Consider the following 22,023-nt stretch of genomic DNA (forward strand, 5'->3'; position numbering starts at 1 on the left):
GCCTATAGCAATAGTCCAAGATTGTTCTCATGCTGGAAGAGGAGTAAGCATGTTCTTAGCTTGAGTTCTAAGAGTAGTAACTCTGGAGCATAATTGGATCAGCCCACCACAAGGTCCCTAGTGAACTCCCGATCCAATATGCATGGACGAGATATGCAGTACGCAGTAATGGGATACTGATCCCAGAAAGCAAAGTTTATTCCCAACGTGGGCCCACTTGAGATGGGGCATTATTGATGCTATACAGGAGATTGCCAATCTAACCAATCTAATCAATACTAAGGGAAACAAGTATAAGTAGGTGTAGGAGTGAAAACTACCAGGGGAAGCACAGAGTAACTTTATGATTTGTCACCAGTTAACATGTCTAGTGTGATGTCTGTCCTTGTATGTCGAGCCTTATAAAACGGATGTTGCATGAAGATATAAAGCTTTTATAGCTATAATAGTTCCTGGTGCCTATCTTTATTCTATCTCCATATCCACGCCCAGTCTGTAACGATACAGCACCCTGAGCAGGTATGAGAGACTGAGCATTGCTATGTATATCGTAAATTCGATGTAAACTCCTTTGGGGCCGGGCCGGGAGGGTTACATATGTATATCTTTATATATTGCAAAGGCAGAAGGGATGTTGCAGCCACAAATAGGAGCATCTCCCTGCTTGCCTGCAGTCAGTGTCTTAATGCTGCACACTGATGAATACTGTCCCACTCTTCTCCTTACAACGGGAGCTTGTGATTAGTACTGTCATTAGGCAGCTGAGGGAGTGCAAAGAAGCTACGATCCACACCAACAACTGCTCCACTCCCTCTACACTTGGGAGAGGGAGAGTGGGCTGCTGGGGTGGCCAGTGGTTGGGGGCGCAGGTGAGGCCCCTGGGAAGTGTAAAGAAAAAGTCCCAATCTCGCAGACTATCCAAATGAGAGAATCAACTGGAAAGAGTGTATATAGCCATCCTGGGATGCCAGTTGCCCACCAATGGTCTAGGGAAGAGACCTGTGGTCCTCCGGCAGAAAAGTAGCTGCTGCCCTGCTGGAGCCGACTTCCCGGCAGGCCAAAATTCTGGCTCCAGCAGCGCCCCAGCTCCTTTTCCACCGTGGGACTGGACGTTTCCTCCCTATTCCATTGGTGGGCAGCAGGAGTTCCAGGAGCTGGGGTCATGCCAGAGCCAGAGGTTGGGAAGTCAGACCCAACTACTACATCCGACTGCAGGGCCACAGCTACCCTTCTGCTGCGGGACCGGAGGCCTCCTCCCTCTCCCCGAGGTAAAATACTTAGAAGTGGGTGGGAGATTGAGTGAGAAAGGGGGGGTGGTTGAGTGAGAGGAGGAAGGGGTGGAGGAAGAGTGAGAGGAGGAAGGGGTGGAGGAAGAGTGGGAGGAATTGAGTGAGAAAAAGAGGGGGTAATTGAGTGAGAGGAAGGGGATTGCGTGAGAGCAGGAGGGTGTGTGGATTGAGTGAAGAGGAGGGGAGATTGAGTGAGAAAGGAGGATGGGGGCATTGAGTGAGAGAGAAAGGGGGATAGAGTGAGAGAGGAGGAGGAGGGGAGGCAGAACAGTGGCCCACCGAAAAATGTGTGCCTATTGGCACACTTGAAAAAAAGGTTGCCCCCCCTAATCTAGAGGACTGTCCATTGGTATTTTTGTATTTTTTTTTAACTTTTGCTCATATTCAATATGCTATGAAGCATTTATTTGAGTGGAGCTGAACTCTCAGTCAACACTGGAAAGAAGCTTCATAGCTTATTGAACAAGGTCCATAGAGCTCTGAACGTTCAATGGTGGGTTAAATAATATTCCCCTACCCATTCTTTGAAAATTTTCCCATACCATAATAATCTTAATATTATTATTTCACATTTTAATGCAAATGTGTATATTCAATATTGTACAGTTGGTACAAAAAAAAAACAAAAAGAACCTATCATATTTCCATATTAGCACACCAATCTCCTCCTTGTCCCATGGTTAATTTATCCAAATATACAGTAAGTGTACCAAACATACTAAAATATATAATAATACGTCATGTTCGATTTTCCGTACTTTTCTGAGGTTTGTTTTGTCTGAACATCAAAACTATTTTTTGCTGAACATGTGCAACAATTCAACAGAAAAAGTAATCGGATATTTAAAAAAAAACAATAAAACAGATATCAGGCATAACTAATATACTGTACCTGTTATTTTATTTTTTAGCATAACAAACACTGAATAAAACATTGACTTCTTTAAGTGTCTAATTATAAAATAGGATTAATTGTCTTAAAATGCACTGTTTTTTTGTTTTTTTTTAAGCTTTTGTTGTCATTGCTGTTATTATATATAAAAATAAATAAATGTAAATAAATAATAGTAATAATAATAGTGATTTGTTATGGTAAAAAGGGGCACATCCATCAAGTGCCAGTACGTGTTATGCACCCATTTCGGTCAGGTCAAGTTAATGGGAGTTAATATCGGAGCGGGTGCGATAAGCACTAACCGGCATTTGATGCATGAGACACCAAGTCCATTACTTCAATTCAAGATACTTTAAATAGCAAAGGCAATAATAATGTAACCGTTTAATTGCTGGCAGGGCCTTCTCCATGACCATGCATATTTTCACTCATATCAGTACTGGTACCACTACCAATATTTGTTCATTTTATTTTTAGCATCCAATACTTGCACGGCCCCATTGGAATTTTGGTTTTATAAAACAGGAGAGAAGAGGAGCGAATGAATGACGAGCCGTGATAAAGACACGCCGACCGATGTGAATGAACAATGCATACCAAAAAACAGAATGGCGCATTTTGCCAAAAGTCATATTACCTCTTCTGCTGGGCTCATAATCTATTGCACGGTTTTCAGAAAAGGGCTTCATTCTTTCGCTAGAAAGAAATTCTTAGCAGTTCGTTGCCATTCAAATATATTCTCTCCCCAAAATTGTAAACAATTAAAATAATTTGACTATGCAAAAAAAAAAAAAAATGATGATACAGAAAATATTCAAAAAAGGAAATCCAAGCGGTTTTCTTTTTCTTTCATTATACAGGTTTGAAGCAGGGGGTCTCCATTAATTTCAGCTCCGGAGACCCCCTGCTTCCGTAGATACTTACCACCCTAATGGGTGCTGCTAGTCACTCCAGGGTTCACATTATGGCTGATTTTCAAAGCTCCTGCGCCCTGCCGGCCAATAGGAAGCTGTGACGTCACCTGGTGCGGCTTTCTATTGGCCAACGTGACACGGAAACTTTAAACTGCAGAAGATACCGGAACCCCCTTTGGAGGTAAGTATCTCTGGAAGCAGGGGGTCCCTGAAGCTGAAATGAATGGGGTTCAGTTCCAGAGACCCCCTGCTTCAAACCTGTATTTAAAAAAACACAAAAAAATAAATAAAAAAACGGCTTGGATTGCTCCTTTCAATGTCTTCTTGCAAGCTATGGGGGGGGAAAAAAAAAAGAAAACCCAGTGCTCCAGAGAGAAATACGATGTTAAGTGCCATATACAGAATAACAAAAGCAATGGAAGCTACAAATCTGTTTACAAAGGAAACACCTCGAGTTGTTATTTTGTTTTTATTTAATTCAAAATGTTCTGGTCCTTTTTCAACAAGACTATTACGTAGACATGTTGTATTTTGACTCTGTACTATATGCATTTTAACTCAGCCGACATGTGCTTTCTATACTGGTTATTGCAATGTATAAAAAATGCTGTGTCTGATATAACCAGGCGACAACAACAATTATTATTATTTCATTTCAAGGTGAACACTGTATCATTTTTTTGTCAAACTCTTTTCAGCCGTCATCCATTAACTCTCAGAATAGGTCTACACAATACAAAACAAAAAAACACATATTCTGACCACAACTGCCAGATATCAGCCCAATTTGTGGGTCAAACATTACAGGAGGCGGTGCAAATTAACTTGCAACTAGGTCTGTATGACTCAGCAGATATAATAATGATAGAAGAGGAGGTAGGCCTTTTAAGCAACATCTTGAATGATTTCAGGCACATTTTTCAGTTGCTTGTCGGAGTCATTTATATTAGTGAAATATGCTACTACAAAAATAGAAACAAAATGTTTTTGGTGTAAGGCGGCACTAGGGAGTACTCATATTTTTTCGATCACTTGCTCCAAACTCCGGGGACCCCTAAGATGCTAAGTTATTGGAGTTATTTATATTGCCTAGGAGAACAATATGGCAGCTAGGCTCCGCTTTGCTCAGCTTCTATAGGTGCCCAATAGAAAGGTGGTGTCTCTTCGGGAGGTGACCCCACGATCAAAACACATTTACTGTATCTTTAGGATCTGAAAAAAAATTAATAACTCGGCCACCGGGGGGACCCCAGATCACAAAGTAATGGGAAACAGCTTAGGGAGACCTGCATCAGCTAAGGGGGAAAAGGAAGCACTAAGCCAGAGAAACTATTCCTTAGGATTAGGACATGGTGAAAAAGACAGCGCTCATCCGTGCTGAGCCGCGCTGAGGCCCCCCCATCATTCCTAATGAGAGCGTGTGGAATTGCAGCCCACACCAAAATTGAATTTTTCCCGCTGAGGCAAGCGGGGAGCCGGTCATGTGACCACCAAAGGCCAATGGCAGTCCGTGACGTAGGCGCTGTGACGTGGCGCGCTAGCCCCGCCTCCCGCTCCGCCTCCCACCCGGCACACAAGCGCGCTCGCTGACGCTCATGCAGGGACACAAAAAAGCTCCTGCTTGAGCAGGAGAGCCTGAGCGTCAGCGCTGCTCAGCGCTCTTGTTGTCACCATGTCCGAGGCCTTATCGTTGTTGCATGACTTGGCTAATCGGGCTATTGCCCATTAGTATAGAGGGTGGGTGTTAGATTTGTTGGGTTGGGGAGTGTTGGGGCTAGTTGTCCCGGGGTGGGTGTGTGGTTAGGCTTCCCGGGGTAGGTGGTGGTAGAAGTTAACACACAAATTTTGACACTGCAACCGCCCACCATCACACACACACACACACACAGTAACATCGCAACCTTCTATCATCACACACATAATGTGACATGGCAACCACCCTTCATAACACACACAATGTGACACCGCAACCTCCCATCATAACACACCCAATGTGACACTGCAGCCTCCCATTATAACACCCACAATGTGACACGGCAACCTCTCCCATCACACACACGCAATGTGACACTACAACCACCCACCATCACACACACAATGCGATACAGCTACCTCTCATCATAACACACAGAATGTGACACTGCAACCTCTCACCATCACACACATACAAGTGTAACTGCAACCTCCCATTATAACACACACAATGTGACACTGCAACCTCCCATCATCACAATACACCCTTTCCCCTTTTAGCTTGACTGCTAAAACTCTGACACAGGCCCTCAATCTCTCCCGTCTCGACTACTGTAACCTCCTGCTGTCCGGCCTTCCTGTCTCTCACCTGCATCCCCTACAATCTATCCTAAACGCTGCTGCCAGAATCGCTCTACTCTTTCCTAAATCTGTTTTAGCGTCTCCCCTGTTGAAATCCCTCTCCTGGCTTCCTATCAAATCCCGGATCACACACTCAATTGTCCCCCTCACTTTTAAAGCTTTACACTCTTCTGCCCCTCCTTACATCTCAGTCCTAATTTTTTGCTATTCACCATCCCGACTTGTGTTCTGCTCAAAGATGTCTTCTCTCTACCCCTTTTGTATCTAAAGCCTTCCCCCTCCTTCAACCTTTCTCACTGACTGCCCCACACCTCCGGAATGCCATTCCTCTCAATATCCGATTAGCACCCTCTCTATCCACCTTTAAGATCCATCTTAAAACACACCTCTTTAACAAAAGATATGAGTAGCTCCGTGGCTGATACTATACACCTCATATGTCGACCGTGGCCCCTTGCAGACGCACTTACCAGAACACCCTCCTACTGTCTCTTTACGTTCCTCCTACTTACCAATTAGATTGTAAGCTCTACAGAGCAGGGACTCCTTTTCCTAAATGTTACTTTTATATCTGAAGCACTAATTCCCATTTTTTTATTTCTATTATTTGTTATTTATATGATTATCACGTATATTACTGCTGCGAAGAGCTATGTACATCAATGGTATCAGATAAATAAAGATATATACATAACACACATAGAAGTGTAACTGGCACCTACCATCATAACACACAATGTGACAGCGCTCCCTCCCATCACCTAACTCAGTCCCTTCCCACCATCACATTGTCACAAAGCCCCTGCCCACCTATCACAATGCATGAGTGTGACACATTCCCCCTCCCACCTATCACAATGTGACACAGCCCCCTCCCACCTATCACAATGTGACACAGCCCCCTCCCACCTATCACAGACACAAAGTGACACAGCCTCTTTCACCATCACACACTCCTTCTGCACTCGTTCTTTCCCTATTTTCCACATCCCTCCTCTCTGTTTCTCACTCTCCCCCCTCTCTCTGTTTCTCCCCCCCCTCTCTCCATCTCTCTCTCTGCTTCTGTCTATCTACAACCCCCTCCCTGTTTCTCCCCCTCTCTTTCTCTGCTTCTCTCTGTCTCCCCCTCTCTTTCTCTGCTTCTCTGTCTCCCCCTCTCTCCCTATTTGTCCCCCCTCTCTCTCTATTTGTCCCCCCCTCTCTCTCTCTCAGTCTCGACCCTCTCTCTCCCCCCCCTCCTCTCTCTCTCTCTCTGTCTCCCCCCTCCTCTCTCTCGCTCTGCCACTCCCTCCCCTCCTCTCCCTGTGTTCCCCTCCCTCCCCGGGTGTTGCTGCAGTCTGCTCTGGGCGGGGCTGTTCCTGACGTCGCTTCCTTCCAACATGGCGAGGAGAAGAGGAGCCGAGCTTCCGTGATCAGTGCAGCGCCCCCGGACCCCGGCACAGCCACCCGACCAGCCCAGGATAACACCCGGGACACGCAAGACCCCCTTCCCTGAGGAGTCGCTGCAGGGTGATAGGTGCCGTGCTGGGGGTGATGGGGCGGACGCTGCCCCCGCGACTCTCTGAGCCGGAGCCCTAGAGAACACCCGACATTACCCGAGGGAGCCGCCCCGCCACGGACACCCCTGTGTGAGGAGGAGGGGTCCCCCAACGCCACGGACACCCCTGTGTGAGGAGGAGGGGTCCCCCAACGCCACGGACACCCCTGTGTGAGGAGGAGGAGGGGTCCCCCAACGCCACGGACACCCCTGTGTGAGAAGGAGGGGTCCCCCAACGCCACGGACACCCCTGTGTGAGGAGAAGGGGGCACACACCATGTTCCTGACACGGGCCCTGGACAAGATCCTGAGCGACAAGGAGGTGAAGAGAGCGCACCACAGCCAGCTGCGCAAAGCATGCGAGGTGGCACTAGGTGAGAGTGCGGGGGGGAGGGCACTGTGTGTGGCAATGTCAGTGTGTCACAGGGGGGCACTGTGTGTGGTAATGTGACAGGAGGGGCACTGTGTGGGGCAATGTCACAGTGTATGACGGGAGGAGGGGGGCACAGTGTGTAACAATACTGTGGGTCCCTGTGTGTGATCATACTGTGTGACACTCGGTGTAGGCCGGGAGAGTGGGTGACAATATGTGACGGGGCACTGGGTGACAATACAGTATGTGTTACTGTGAGGGGAAGAATACACTGTGTTTTTGACAAGATGTGCATATACAGTGTGTAAAAGCGCTATGTGACAAGGGGAGAGGATAGACCGTTTGTAATAGTATGGGATGGTGACAGGAGGTTGTACACAGTTTGTAACAATGACAGTGTGTGTGTCAAGGTAAGGGATACTCAGTGTATGACAATTTATAGTGAATGACAGCGATTGCTGGTGTGGGACAAAGGGGCATATATAGGGGCTAACTTTGAGTCATGTGACAGGTATTGCATGCACTGTGTGTCACGTGGGAAGATGGTGTGTGACAAAGACGGTATCAATTGGAAGTGACAATGCGAGACACACAGGACTCGACAGCAGAATAGTAACTAAGAAGGGGGATCCCAAACCGCCAGAACCAGAGCGTGATGAGGATGGTGTGAGATGGTGATGCCCCTCACACAAGTGACCACAATGGTAATAGGTTGGCTGTGGCAGGTGGCTATTGGTATCTGTGACAGGTCCATGGTAGTAATGGGGGACAAGTGAAGACCCTGTGTCTAGTAGTTGTCTCTCTTCTTTCTGAGTGTATGGAACGAATTAGCCCATTTACTGCTGAGGTGCCTGTAATCAATTTGGTCCCCTTTCTGGATTAATTAGGGTGGCTAAGGAAAGGGGCCTTTCAGACAGCCAGACATTTTAAGGCCTCCCGTGACGCTGCAATCCTTCATTCAACCCTAGTGTTACCCCACCCACATACCTTCTTTACACACACCTTGATAACACCCTCATTTCAAAGTGTCATCGACCTTGTCGTGCCAGATTCACCCTCACCCAGGATACTACACCAAGATTGGACGATATGTTAATACAGTTTAGTTTGTGTTTGTTTTTCTCAAACACAATCTATCATTTGCTGCTCGGTTTGTTTTTGAGAATGAAACGTTTAAAAATGCGAGGCCTCTATCTACGTGTCCCATTGAACCATATGACATCTCTAGATGAATGGCCAACAAGTGACGTCATTGTGTCTCCCCATCCCCCCTCCGCATTCATCTCGGGTGGGTGTGGAGAGGCGGCACCTGGTTGTTAATTACTGGCCTGAGGTAACGGGTGTGTGAGGGTTAAGCTGTGAAAGGAGGTGGATGGTGATGTCGGTGTGGATCCTTAACACTGCCTCCTGTGGTGTTGCTTATTTCAGGACGTGCTAAGGGCCACAGCTATCCTCTCACGTTCCAGGAGAAAATGACCAAGCAAGTGCCAGATCAGCATGCTGTTCAACATGTATTAGGATCATGACGAAAGCAATAATCAGACTAAGCCACGGGTTCTCAACTCGAGTCGTCAAGACCTCCCCCCCAAAAGATCAGGTTTTTAGGATATCCCTGCTTCAGCACAGGCGACTCAGTCTTTGACTGAGCTACCTGTGCTGAAGCTGGGATATCCTGAAAACCTGACATGTTGGGGAGGGAGGGGGGCTTGAGGACTGGCGTTGAGTACCACTGCTATAGGGGACCACAATTCTGTTATTGTTTGTCCCGTTGGCACTGAAAGTGTTAAAAGATTGCAGAAAACTTCTACTATCTTTATTGGCAAATAGGTCGTGGGCGACAAATTATTAAAATATAAAAACCGTTTAAAGTTATATATTTTTTTAAGCATCACCCCCTATTCCCAGAAGCCAATACGAGTTGTATTGTATGGTATGTCTTTATTTATATAGCGCCATTAATGTACATAGCGCTTCACAGCAGTAATACATGTGGTAATCCAATAAATAACAGATAATATAAATAACAGATCATGGGGATAAGTGCTTTAGACATTAAGGAAGAGGAGTCCCTGCTCCGAGGAGCTTACAGTCTAATTGAGTTCAACTTCTATAATGTTAGTATCGTGTGTGTGTGTGTGTGTGTGTATATATATATATATATATATATATATATATATATATATATATATATATATATATATATATATATATATATATATATATATATATATATATATATATATATATATATAATTTTTTTATTTTTTATTATTTTTAGTAAGTTTTTCTTTTATTAAAACCAGGATTTTCTTAACCTGTAGTTTTGGTTACCATGGTAACTTTGAGGCTGCAGAAAATATAGGACGTTTTACCTTCGCACACTGGCAGGATGTCCGACATTAGAAGTGGTAGTCCTTCTTCTGGTTTCCCGTGCAATACCGTTGGTTTCAACCTGCCAGTCGGCCGCCATATACAATCTGGCGTACAAAAACATCCGCAAATGGCAATATTACCACAAATCGGAGAAACCCGTCATTTACTTCGACCTCCATGCAGGGACACGGTAAAGAAACACATGTCTGGCATCTTCCCAAGTATACATGTTTTCCGTTTAGTAGTCTTTTTTGTATCACACCCAAATGTTTACATTTTTCCTTTTGGAGGATTTCTTCTTTTAGTTTGTTTACCATCACAGTCATTTCATTCATCTGTTTTAGATGTTCATCTTCAGGTCTTTGCTTTTTTTTTTTTTTTTTAATTCCGGGTTTTAGCAATTTTTTGATGTCTCTCTTTAATTGCAGGTTGGCATGATTCAACAGTTAGAAGCATAAGATCTGTAATGCATTTATTCAGGATACTTTTTGCAACTTTGAGGCTGCATTGGGCTCTAGAGAGAGCTTCATTTTTAAGCACTGGATCCTAAAACTAAAAAACAATGTGGCAAAAAGAGATTTCTTAAAGAAAAGGGGAAAACAATGTCAACCAGCGCTGATTGCTGGGTCATTAATGCGGATGAGCCTCTCAATTTTTGTTAGAGGAGGTCAGGGGGACAGCACAGATTTGACAGTGTGTCTCACAAGCTTCCCTCATCAGGCCTTTGTGATTGAGCAAAAAATTAATACTCCCACAGTTCAGACATCTGCTGTTACAGGGTTTCTGTGTTTGGCGCTGTAAATCAGCTTAGCTGTGCAGTGCACTGACATTCTCCCCCCTCCCATTCCCTTCTTACTAAAGCGTCTGATGCAGTGAACAATAAAAGGAGCAAGGTGTGCGTGTCCTGGTTATAACAAGACCAGGCCAAGAAACAGGTGAAAGGGAGAGACGGTCATTGGAAAGGGGGAGGGTTAGATGAAAACAAAGAGGCCTGCATTGCTGCCATTTAAAATTCATGCCTGGTATCAGGTATTGGAGTCAGGGGTGCTCGGCTGAAGAGAACAAGGCAGAGCAGCAGAGAGGGTAATGGATGCTTTGTCAAGGCTGGCTCTCGGGAAGAAGCCGTGCAAACAATGCTCCATTTATCAGCCCCTCTCACACGCACAATGTGCTGGCAGGTTGCAATCGTGCAAAGATAGGAAGGCTGTCCTGGGCCCACAGGAGCAGCATGCATTTTTATAGCGAGATCTGGGCATGCCATTTCTGTGCACAATGGCAAGGATCAGAAGAACAAGTCTGTGAGGAGACATGCATAAATCCCCCTGTAGTACCTGAGGGTCTGCAACATATTTCCTTTGACACTGAAAAGGGGTTTTAGGCCCTTCGTTCAAACTGAAGCAGAGTTCTGATCCCATGTCTCTATTTGCTTAGGCCAGGGGTGGCCAGCTCCAGTCCTCAGGGGCCACCAACAGGTCAGGTTTTTAGGATACCCCTGCTTCAGCACTGGTGGCCCAATCAGTGACTCAGTCGTTAACTGAGCCACCTGTGCTGAAGCAGGGGTATCCTGAAAACCTGACCTGTTGGTGGCCTTTGAGGACTGGAGTTGGCCACCCCTGACCTATATCTTTGCTAGATAAACAATGCATGCTTTAAGTATATTAATGCTGCTTTTGGAGCAGAGGGATTGTTTACATTATGGGTGCGCAAACTGGGGGCCACGGGATTTTTCTGGGGGTGCGCTGGCGGTTGCAGAGGCCCTGCGCTCTTCCCCAAGGCATTGAAATGAAATGCCGGGGGGTTGCGTGAGGCCTCTGCAACTGAACTTACTGAGGTTCAGATGGCTGGTGTGACACGTTGCTATGGCAGTGCGGTGTCATTTGATGCCGACCCAAGAGCTAAGGGGGGCGCGAGCAGTGAAGGGAGCAGGCAGGGGGGCGCAGCTTCAAAAGTTTGTGCACCCCTGGTTTACATCATGCACAGAGAGGCAATTATTGTTCACGTAAAAAAAACAAAAACAATAAACACCGCACACTCTTCCGTTTGCAAATGATTACGCTGCAGTATGTAGAGACACGGTGTACTTCTTCACTGCATTCTCAAACACGCGGAGATTCTTCTCATAAGAGACCTGTCTGAGACACATGAATGTGTGCTCACAAGTGGTATTTTTATTTGCTGAACGGTGCAGGGGTTTTGTCACGTTTGTTTCACTCACCGTAACTTATCTGGTGTCTCAGAGAGCATTGTAAACTAGTACCTGCTTCATTTTTTGTGGTGCCCTTTGCCAATGCCCACTTAATTCTGTTCCAATAAACGAAGGCACCTCCTGCAGTACTGGCTCTCTTACTGCAGTACTGGCTCTCTTATTTGGTATAAGGCAGTGTCAGAGGGACTTTGGGGCACATGTGGCAAGTGAGGAGCAGATGATCGGGGAACACTTAGGGACTCTTATTTTCTGCAATAATGAAACCAATTACAGTAATTTGTTTTGGGAGTGGATCTTACTATTTTGTTTATTTTTTTTATCAGTTGTACTTGCTCATATAGGCTTATTTAATTAAGTGCGATAGCTGCGATCCAGTGCTGCCTCATGGAAAGTCCCACTGAAGTCAAGGAATAATAATAATAATAATTGTTCTTGTATAGCGCTGCTAGTTTTACGTAGATACAGAGACATTTTGCAGACACAGTGCCTGCCCCGTGGAGCTTACAATCTATGTTTTTGGTGCCTGAGGCACAGGGAGATAAAGTGACTTGCCCAAGGTCACAAGGAGCCGACAACGGGAATTGAACCCCTGCTTCAAACTCGGTGCCAGTCGGCTCACTGAGCCGCTCCTTTCCTTTTGGCAGCACCAAATCGTCGCGGTCATACTTTATTGAATAAGACCCATAGAGTTGCTCGGACCATTTTTGGCCAAACCCCCTGCCCCCCACCACCATTGATGTCACTGTCCTTCGAAAAACATCGTCCGCTTTACGACATATAGAATTACCCCCATCATTTCTTCATTACTGGCAGTAAAAATAAATATATTAATAAAGCCACCTGATCAATATGATAACCAATTTCTAATTAGTGACAAAGAGATTGATTCTTCCACTCCCCCTTTCTTTTAAGCTTATAGGACCTGCAGAGTCTTCCGAAGTTGATCTGGATACCCCCACTCCTCTTCCAGTTCTAGAGATGTTTGTCGTTTTTTTTTTGTGTGTCTGTTTTGACACAAAATATTGACAAATATGGTCTCTGCGTCAAAAATAGAAAGTTGCGATAGCATCAGATGTCACAACTTTCTAATGGCCACTGGTGCGATCTTAACCCTACAACTATTTTGTGTCCACTAGGCAGGTATTCTTACCTGGTAGGCAAAACTGCTCGTCCAAACCAAGGCTCATAATAAAATACTGCAAAAAATATACAAAAATCTTAAGGTGATGAGCAGAGTGGGCTGCTGTGTGTGTTTGAGGCATGCTTTTTATACTGTGTACATCTTGGTATTTAAAGTACATTTGTATTTTCTTTTAAAATGACTCAAGTCTTTCTCACATTAAAAAAATGTGACAAATCTTTCCGCAGGGAAATTTTTCAGAACAGGGAAGCCTGTTTTCCAGTGTGTTTGTGTTTGAATGGATGATTGACTTGTGGAGTTAATGGCCAAGATATTATGTCTCCCACTTTCATGAAAATAACTATTACTAAGTTGTTACAATCCTCTCTGCTGATTGGACATCATGTGACCTTGAACGAAAAGTCATGATCAATGAAATTTAATATGGCCACATGATTAGGCAGGTTAATAAGGGATGTCATCTCATACAAACAGGAAAATCTAACCTGTTTATAAATAGCCACCGTGACTGACAGCCATTTCAGATGAAAATAAAGCTAAATAATAAAGGGCTGTTTCATATTTATTTTATTTTTTTAAAGCATTAAGTATAATTTACAATAAAATGGCTCTGTTGGCACTAACTAGGCCTTGATATAATTTTCATGAAAATTGTTATTTCCACTGCACAGAAATTACACGATTGCCTTTTTCCCTACACTCCCTACTTTTAGCCACGCTGCTCTCGCTCTTTGGAACAGTCTGCCCCGTATAGTTTGAGAGTCCCTCTTTCTGGAAATCTATAAAAACAACCTGAAGACCTACAGTACCTGTTTACCCCGGCATTTAATTAATGAACCACAACCTATCCGGCCTTTAATAGCTACAGTACCATCCCATCCTGTATTCTATCTTTCTTTTTATTTGGTCTTTTATTTTTTTTAACCTTTAATGTTTTATTCTTTTTTCATTACTGTAACTGTGGAGTGTTTGTGTCCCATTGGGAGAAAAGCGCTCTAAAAATGAAGCTGTTATTTTTATTATACCGACACTCCTGCAATCGTTGCTATAACTTCAGTGGTAGGTGAAGTGGCTGGGGAAGGCGTTGTTTACTCCAGCTCCTTCTGTGGCCTCAAAATGAAGTTGCATGTTTACTAAGGCTGAGTCCATGGTATGGGAGATCGCGCAGAAGCGTCCGCACGGGGTGCGATCAGATTGCCTTAAGGCATTGATCGCGCCCATAGACCGTGCGGGCGGAGGCAGGAGGGGGCGGGCGTTGCACAAGAAATCAGTTGAAACTGATTTCTTGGCACGACATGCAGGTCACGTGGGTGAACCAACTCCGTGAAGCCCCTAGGAACGCCCCCCATGGCCTCCACGCCTCTGCGAAGGCACCATGGCTCGGGCCTAACGTTTTAGCTAGTGAGTAGCAGAGGCAGCTCAAGCTGAATTGTATGCTAGTAAATTAACTTTTTAGTCACCTACTAGAAGGGGGTCATTTGCTTAATCATCTTCTGTGGAAGATCACCCGTTTCTGCCCTTCACAATGGAATGTTTTAATGTGTAACAGGAGGCAATATTTCACAGACTTGACAGGTCTGCCTAAGGTGTAAGGGGTGTGTTGGCTCTTTATGATGTCATCAACATAGCAGCCAATTATGAAAGGGCTGTAATCTAGGTCAGAGATCCTGCTAACGTTTTTAACTTGTTCAGCACATAATGACTGATATAAAGGGAGACTAGCATTTGTAATTTTTTAACACCCTTTATTTTAATGCTATATTACGATTAAAATAGTTTTTATATTCTCTTCACCATATCAGTACACTGTTGGACTTTTTGAGCTCTGAGCTTTTTCTGTATTAGACTACGTAACTATGTAGTGGGATTGAGTGCAGTTATACAGGGGACCTTACAGGTCTCTTGGCCCCCCTTTGGGTCTGTTGCTCACCAGTTTCTTTCTATTTTTCTAGCATTTGTAATGACCATGAAACTCGGCACCGGTTTTGAATATGCAGGGCTGAACTGCTGGCCTGGAAAGGGTGCACCATGGTGTTAGGCATCGAAGTAAACTTGCTTTAGAGTCAACTTTGGGGATATATCTTCTTTGTACAGAGATCCAAATACATACTCTATGTGGCTTTACTTTCCCAGGCTAGGCTATAAATTAATACACTTCTATGTTAACCATGACGGGCATTTTTAGCCTGGTAAAAGGTGCCATATGAAAACTGCTGTTTATGCACTGTGCGTTTGCTATACCCGAAATCCATGGATTTTGAGGCAAACTTGCAACAATTTTCGAGATTTTCTTTTTTTCTCTTCGCCCAGCGAAATGTAGTGTGTACACCAGAATCTCCCTATGGTAGCCATTGTGTAATACAGTTCTGTAAGAGGGTGCCACTTCTGCCATATTCAGTGCCATGTATTGTATACCAGGACCTCAAGGAATGTGTCAATGATGCATATTCTCTAATGCGGAGTGCTGCTACCCTCTGCCAAGAGTGCTGGGGTGCTGTGACCGTGGGTGCCATGGTCCCCGGGTACAAACTCTGCTGGCTGCTCCGTGTGCACGTCTCGTGTGGCCTGGGGACCTAGAGGCCACTATCTGCCTCTCCTCTCTCAGCCCGGCACTGAGGCGAGAGAGGAGCTTGTCCATCTCCAGACAGCACGGGATGAACCCGCTGAGCAGCTGACATGCTTGGGGTATGTGGGAGGGGCAAAGGAGTGAGGGCTTTGTGTGGGGAGGGGAAAGGTATGAGGTGTTGGTAAGAGAAAGGGGGGGGGGGGTGCTAATGTGCGTTTATGATTAAGAAAGAGGGTGGGAGGGGATACACGTGAAAATGTGAGGGGTAATGTGGAGTGTGTAAGAGGGTGGTAGGTTGTGTGCTTGTGAAAAGAATGGTGAGTGTGTATGCAAGGAGGGAATTAGTGAGGTCTGAAGAGCAGGGGTACCCTGAGATTTTAAAAATCCTGGAACTGCTCCAAAAAAAGATTGAGGACCACCGTACTAATGCTTTAGGGCAGTTTCCATATTCGTGATGGGGAATTGCAACTGCTGCTTAAATGGGCTCCCTGTGAAGGCTTTGAATAGAACCTGCCGCAAATGTTTCTTAATGCCAAGCCTTGAAATGTAGTCCGTAAAATGTTGCCTCTTCATCTATTTCCTGCTTAACCCTTGAAGTAGCGATGTAATTGTGCCATATCCTAAGAGGTAGGGCAGTGAGAAGCACACAGGAGCTCACCACGCAGGCAAATGGTTCTCCACTTTCCTGCAGAACTACATTATTAGGGGGGATGTATCGAGGCTAATTTTAGGCAAAATCATGGCATTTTCACCCTGCACTGATGGGTCAAAATTGGAGCAAAATGCTTTGATACATCTGCCCTAACTTGCAGTTAAATTTACAGTGATGTAAATAGCCCATGTGCTCCTACTGTAAAGTATTGTGTACACCTAGGGTGCCTAACTCCAGTCCTCAAGCCCCCCCCACTCCCTCTAACAGGTCAGGCTTTCAGGATATCCCTGCTTCAGCACAGGTGGCTCAATCAGATGCTCAGTCAAAGGCTGAAAACCTGACCTTTTGATGGGGTGGTTTGGTGACTGGGTTGAGCACCCCCTTGTGTACTTAATGGGAGCTGTACGAGTAAGTGATCATTTACAGCAGCGTTGGTTACATAGTCTACTCTCTGCTCCTCCCTCCTTAATGAGCTTACCATTCAATTTGCCGGTTTTGGCACAGGTTCAGGAGATGCCCCTCATACATTAGGAGCAAGGTTCATCGCCCACAGTCGGTCACCTGACTGTTTGTCATGACTCCTAATGATCACGTGCGGCCTTCTGTTATGCATATAACGAGGTTCCTGTGCGGTTAATGTTTAACTAAGAGCAAAGAAGTTTGCTATCTTTGGCTTCCATGTCGCGTGTCTCTTTGGAGCTGAAATCCGTTTTGACTGTTATTAGTCGGTGAATTTGATGAATTGAGCTCCAGCGTTGGGCTTCGTCATTCTAACATCAACAAACGATTGTTTGTAGTCAACCCAAAGTCAAAATTCAGTGGTTGCCGCTTTTCAGTGAATAGAAGGTAGAACAGGGGTGGCCAACTCCAGTCCTCAGGGGCCACCAACAGGTCAGGTTTTAAGGATATCTCTGCTTCAGCACAGATGGCTGTCGAAGAAGCTTTCCTGTTGGTGGTCCTTGAGGACTGGAGTTGGCCATCCCTGAGCTAGAAGCATGGCCTTTTTAATGAGTCAAGTAAATGGAGAGAAAAAAGTACAACACCCACCAAAATATGCAAATCATATGTAATTGTAGTCTAACTTTCTTATTTTAATAGCCTTTTAGCTGGGAGCTAGAATTTTATTGTTTTTGTAGTATTAACCTTTCTGGCTCTGGCGTGTTTCTCAATGTGCATGAAAAGCAACATTGCACTCTTGGTAATGTAGTCACTACTGCACCGTTTCTACATATACATGATGCATAACATTGGCCGCAGTCATTAGTTTAAACTCAACCTGGGGGATAGGGAAATGGGTACAAGATTCACTCTAGAAATATAGAATCTCAACCATTTTCCTGAACCACAACCATGGTCCTGCCTGACTGACAAGGTGCCTACACGAGGACAGGAGCTGCCATTTCAGCCCCAAATTGTGTTCCAAGCAGTAGCTGATGGGCACAAATAGCAATATGAAAAGGCTTTGTTTGTCCTATATGCGGTATCACACAACATTTTTCTTGGTGGTAAAAGGCCCAACTGTTTGCTGCACCATGCAGAATGGAAAGTGGTCTTCCTCTTGTTTGGAAATGGAAACCATGTTGCATGTTTGCAAACCCAGGTGGTTGGAATTCAGCAATACTTTAAGAGGATTTGTGCGGGTCAAGAACGGTTTACAATACAGGATTACTACAGTATGTTTCTTAGGAAATACGCGCCCACTCGGCTAAAGAAAACTGGAAAAGAAAAGTGTTCATTGGGGTGAGAGCTTCTCTTAATCATGTCGGAGCCTGAAAAGCCAGTATTTCCGGAGCTTGACATGTGAAGAGGTTAAAGTCACAAACGTTTGGTTCGCATTAGACTATCAGACTTATACAGATTTACAGTGATGGTAGAGGTCTGTGTTGCCAGCCACATAGTCTAGGTATTTTTAGCTATTTTTGAAAGTAGCATCTCAGGAAAAATACGTGTGTGTCTCCACACACCGTTTCTATGGTATCTGCGTATCTGCGTGTCTGTGAGTATATATTTACCTATTAAGTGAGGCCAAACTAAATTTCAAGATATGACTTATTTTTTTTTTTTGGGAACGGATGATGCTTCTTGTAGAAGTAGCCCATCAAATGCTTAGCAAAATGTACTAAATATTGCTCCCCTTGAACTCTGTTAGCTACAACCTCGGAGGGAACAGAGTTTACTCTTTGGGATGGATGAGATCTGAATTTGTGGGTTTCTGTGCATTGCTTTTCAGGGATACCAACTATTTGCCCGGCCTTATTGTGCAAAGAGATAATGCATAAAACACAACAGCAGGAGCACATGTTGCAGTGGTTCAGAACTGAAGTGTTGTGCTTTACAGTATATTGTTTTGCACAGCAAACTGAGCAAAATGCTGAAATGAAGTGATTACTTTATACTGCGATGGGTGATGCTGGACTTTTTACGGCCCAAGTCACCCAGTCTGAGCTTTAAAGAGGCAATTCCCTATGCCCGCTTTTTAAATTTGTTTTAAATAGATTCAGCAGTTCTTAACATTTACGGCAGTGCCATTATCTAAGCTGCCGATCTATCAGCACAGATCCTGCTTCCCAGGGCATAGAATATGGCTGCCTATTTCAAAAGAGGAAGTGCTGAATCTTCCTAAGTGGCTGCTATATAGCAACCCAAGGAAGCTTAATACATATATAAATCATTAAAAAAGATTGCAAAAAGTGAAATAAAATGCAGTGAGTATTATCTGATACTACACAACTGATCTTATTTAAAATAAACACACACAGGATTTTAAATGAAATCCTGCTGTAGAGCTGATGCTTGAAGTACTGTAGTTACATTTTTCTGTTCCTGCTATCCTATACTCATTTCCCCTAATCCTTTTTAGTAACATAGTGTTTTTTGTGCTTTAAACTTGTATGCTAAAGCCAATCGTTAGAGTGTAAACTCATTAAAGCAGGATTTCCGTCACTTCGACTGCTTGATGGACAGTGTTCTATGGCTGGTATTGTGTATGCATGGTAAACGCTGCCAGTGTTATCAGAATATATATGGCTAGGGCTTTTGGGCAGATGGGGATTATTCTTCTCCCCCCCCTCCCCCCATCCCCACTAGGTCTATACAGGCATACCCCGGTTTAAGGACACTCACTTTAAGTACACTCGCGAGTAAGGACATATCGCCCAATAGGCAAACGGCAGCTCACGCATGCGCCTGTCAGCACGTCCTGAACAGCAATACCGGCTCCCTACCTGTACCGAAGCTGTGCGCAAGCGGGGAGACTAGAGCCTGTTATAGATGTGTTATTTACATCAGTTATGCACGTATATGACGATTGCAGTACAGTACATGCATTGATAAGTGGGGGGAATGTAGTGCTTCACTTTAAGTACATTTTCACTTTACATACATGCTCCGGACCCATTGCTTACGTTAATGCGGGGTATGCCTGTGTTACATACATGCTCCGGACCCATTGCGTACGTTAATGCGGGGTATGCCTGTGTTACATACATGCTCCGGACCCATTGCTTACGTTAATGCGGGGTATGCCTGTGTTACATACATGCTCCGGACCCATTGCGTACGTTAATGCGGGGTATGCCTGTGTTACATACATGCTCCGGACCCATTGCGTACGTTAATGCGGGGTATGCCTGTGTTACATACATGCTCCGGACCCATTGCTTACGTTAATGCGGGGTATGCCTGTGTTACATACATGCTCCGGACCCATTGCGTACGTTAATGCGGGGTATGCCTGTGTTACATACATGCTCCGGACCCATTGCGTACGTTAATGCGGGGTATGCCTGTGTTACATACATGCTCCGGACCCATTGCGTACGTTAATGCGGGGTATGCCTGTGTTACATACGTGCTCCGGACCCATTGCGTACGTTAATGCGGGGTATGCCTGTGTTACATACGTGCTCCGGACCCATTGCGTACGTTAATGCAGGGTATGCCTGTGTTACATACGTGCTCCGGCCCCATTGCGTACGTTAATGCGGGGTATGCCTGTGTTACATACATGCTCCGGTCCCATTGCGTACGTTAATGCGGGGTATGCCTGTGTTACATACATGCTCCGGACCCATTGCGTACGTTAATGCGGGGTATGCCTGTGTTACATACATGCTCCGGACCCATTGCGTACGTTAATGCGGGGTATGCCTGTGTTACATACATGCTCCGGACCCATTGCGTACGTTAATGCGGGGTATGTCTGTGTTACATACATGCTCCGGACCCATTGCGTACGTTAATGCGGGGTATGCCTGTGTTACATACATGCTCCGGTCCCATTGCGTACGTTAATGCGGGGTATGCCTGTGTTACATACATGCTCCGGACCCATTGCGTACGTTAATGCGGGGTATGCCTGTGTTACATACATGCTCCGGACCCATTGCGTACGTTAATGCGGGGTATGCCTGTGTTACATACATGCTCCGGTCCCATTGCGTACGTTAATGCGGGGTATGCCTGTGTTACATACATGCTCCGGACCCATTGCGTACGTTAATGCGGGGTATGCCTGTGTTACATACATGCTCCGGACCCATTGCGTACGTTAATGCGGGGTATGCCTGTGTTACATACATGCTCCGGACCCATTGCGTACGTTAATGCGGGGTATGCCTGTGTTACATACATGCTCCGGACCCATTGCGTACGTTAATGCGGGGTATGCCTATATGCTCTTCTGGTTTGTATGTAAACCCTTTGCTCCCGTAACACGTGGGGTTTATTGCAGGATGGAAAAGCTAAGGTAGGCATATTGGGAAAACAATCAAGTAAAGATATTTCAACTCTCTTGTCTGTACAGTATTAACATTGGCATTATAACTTACTACGATATGTCCATGGTGATCTGTACATACATACAGCACCTGGACCACGCTCTTTGTGGTACTGTGTTTCCCAACTCCAGTCCTCAAGAACCCCCAACATGTCCGGTTTTACTTCAGCACAGGTGGCTCAATCCGTGGCTGTCGTTTTGACTGAATCTTCTGTGCTGAAGCTGGGATATCCTTCAACCTGATGGAGATTCTTGAGACCTGGAGTTGGGAATCACTGATCTAGTGGATAGGGATTCTTGTGCAATTTACTGTACACACACGGCCCCCGGAGTCATCCTCACACGGGCAACAAAAAAACTGCTGATATGTCGGGTACCAGGGAAGCTTGGAGTACTTTGATTCAGCTATGGGGACCCTCCAGTTAACGTTCTGCAATAAAAAGGTTTTAGGGTCCGGCTGTTGCAGCTTTAATTGTTTTTAAATGTAGACTACGAGCCTTACACTGAGCAGCATCATGGCTGCAGCGGGGGGGATATCCCTTTCACGCTTGTCCAGTTAGCAGGTGTAACTTTATTTGTGTGCTGTTATGTTTACATCATGCCTCCACATACTGAAGTGTGAATTCCCCCATTCATTTTCTATTTTATAGCAATGTTGACATGATGACAGGGCACTTACTTTTAAAAATACCTACTTAGTAAATAGCATGTGATTACTAAAACATTAGCATTGCTTCTGCGTGCTTTCCTCTATTGGCTTTGAAAATGTGTATGAAACTATTCATTAATATTGACATTTTCACAGTAAGGTTTTTTTGAGGCTAAATTTTTAACACTATTAACTGTATTAAATTATTAAACAGCCACTACAAGTGGCAGAGAGAGTATTACATCGCTGCATGGTTTCTCTTTATTGAACTTCCAGTATATGTTTCTTGGTGGAATGGCTTCTTTAAAGATACATAA

The 22,023-nt window shown here is 44.9% G+C and overlaps 1 protein-coding gene across 3 annotated transcripts in view; it reads left to right on the forward strand.

Annotated features, from left to right (window-relative positions):
• Window positions 1-6,679: 6,679 nt before the first annotated feature.
• ARFGEF1 (ARF guanine nucleotide exchange factor 1) overlaps window positions 6,680-22,023 on the forward strand; it is a 144,695-nt gene continuing 129,351 nt past the window's right edge. Inside the window, exon 1 of one of the 3 annotated variants that reach the window (XM_075583778.1) lies at window positions 6,680-7,343. In XM_075583778.1, the coding sequence (XP_075439893.1) occupies window positions 7,247-7,343 (97 nt within the window). In that variant the 5' untranslated portion in view covers window positions 6,680-7,246. The remainder of the gene's footprint in view (window positions 7,344-22,023) is intronic. The other 2 variants (XM_075583775.1, XM_075583774.1) reach the window with 2 other exon arrangements.

The sequence above is a fragment of the Ascaphus truei genome, chromosome 2 (genome assembly GCF_040206685.1).
Source record: "Ascaphus truei isolate aAscTru1 chromosome 2, aAscTru1.hap1, whole genome shotgun sequence".
Lineage (NCBI taxonomy): Eukaryota > Metazoa > Chordata > Amphibia > Anura > Ascaphidae > Ascaphus > Ascaphus truei.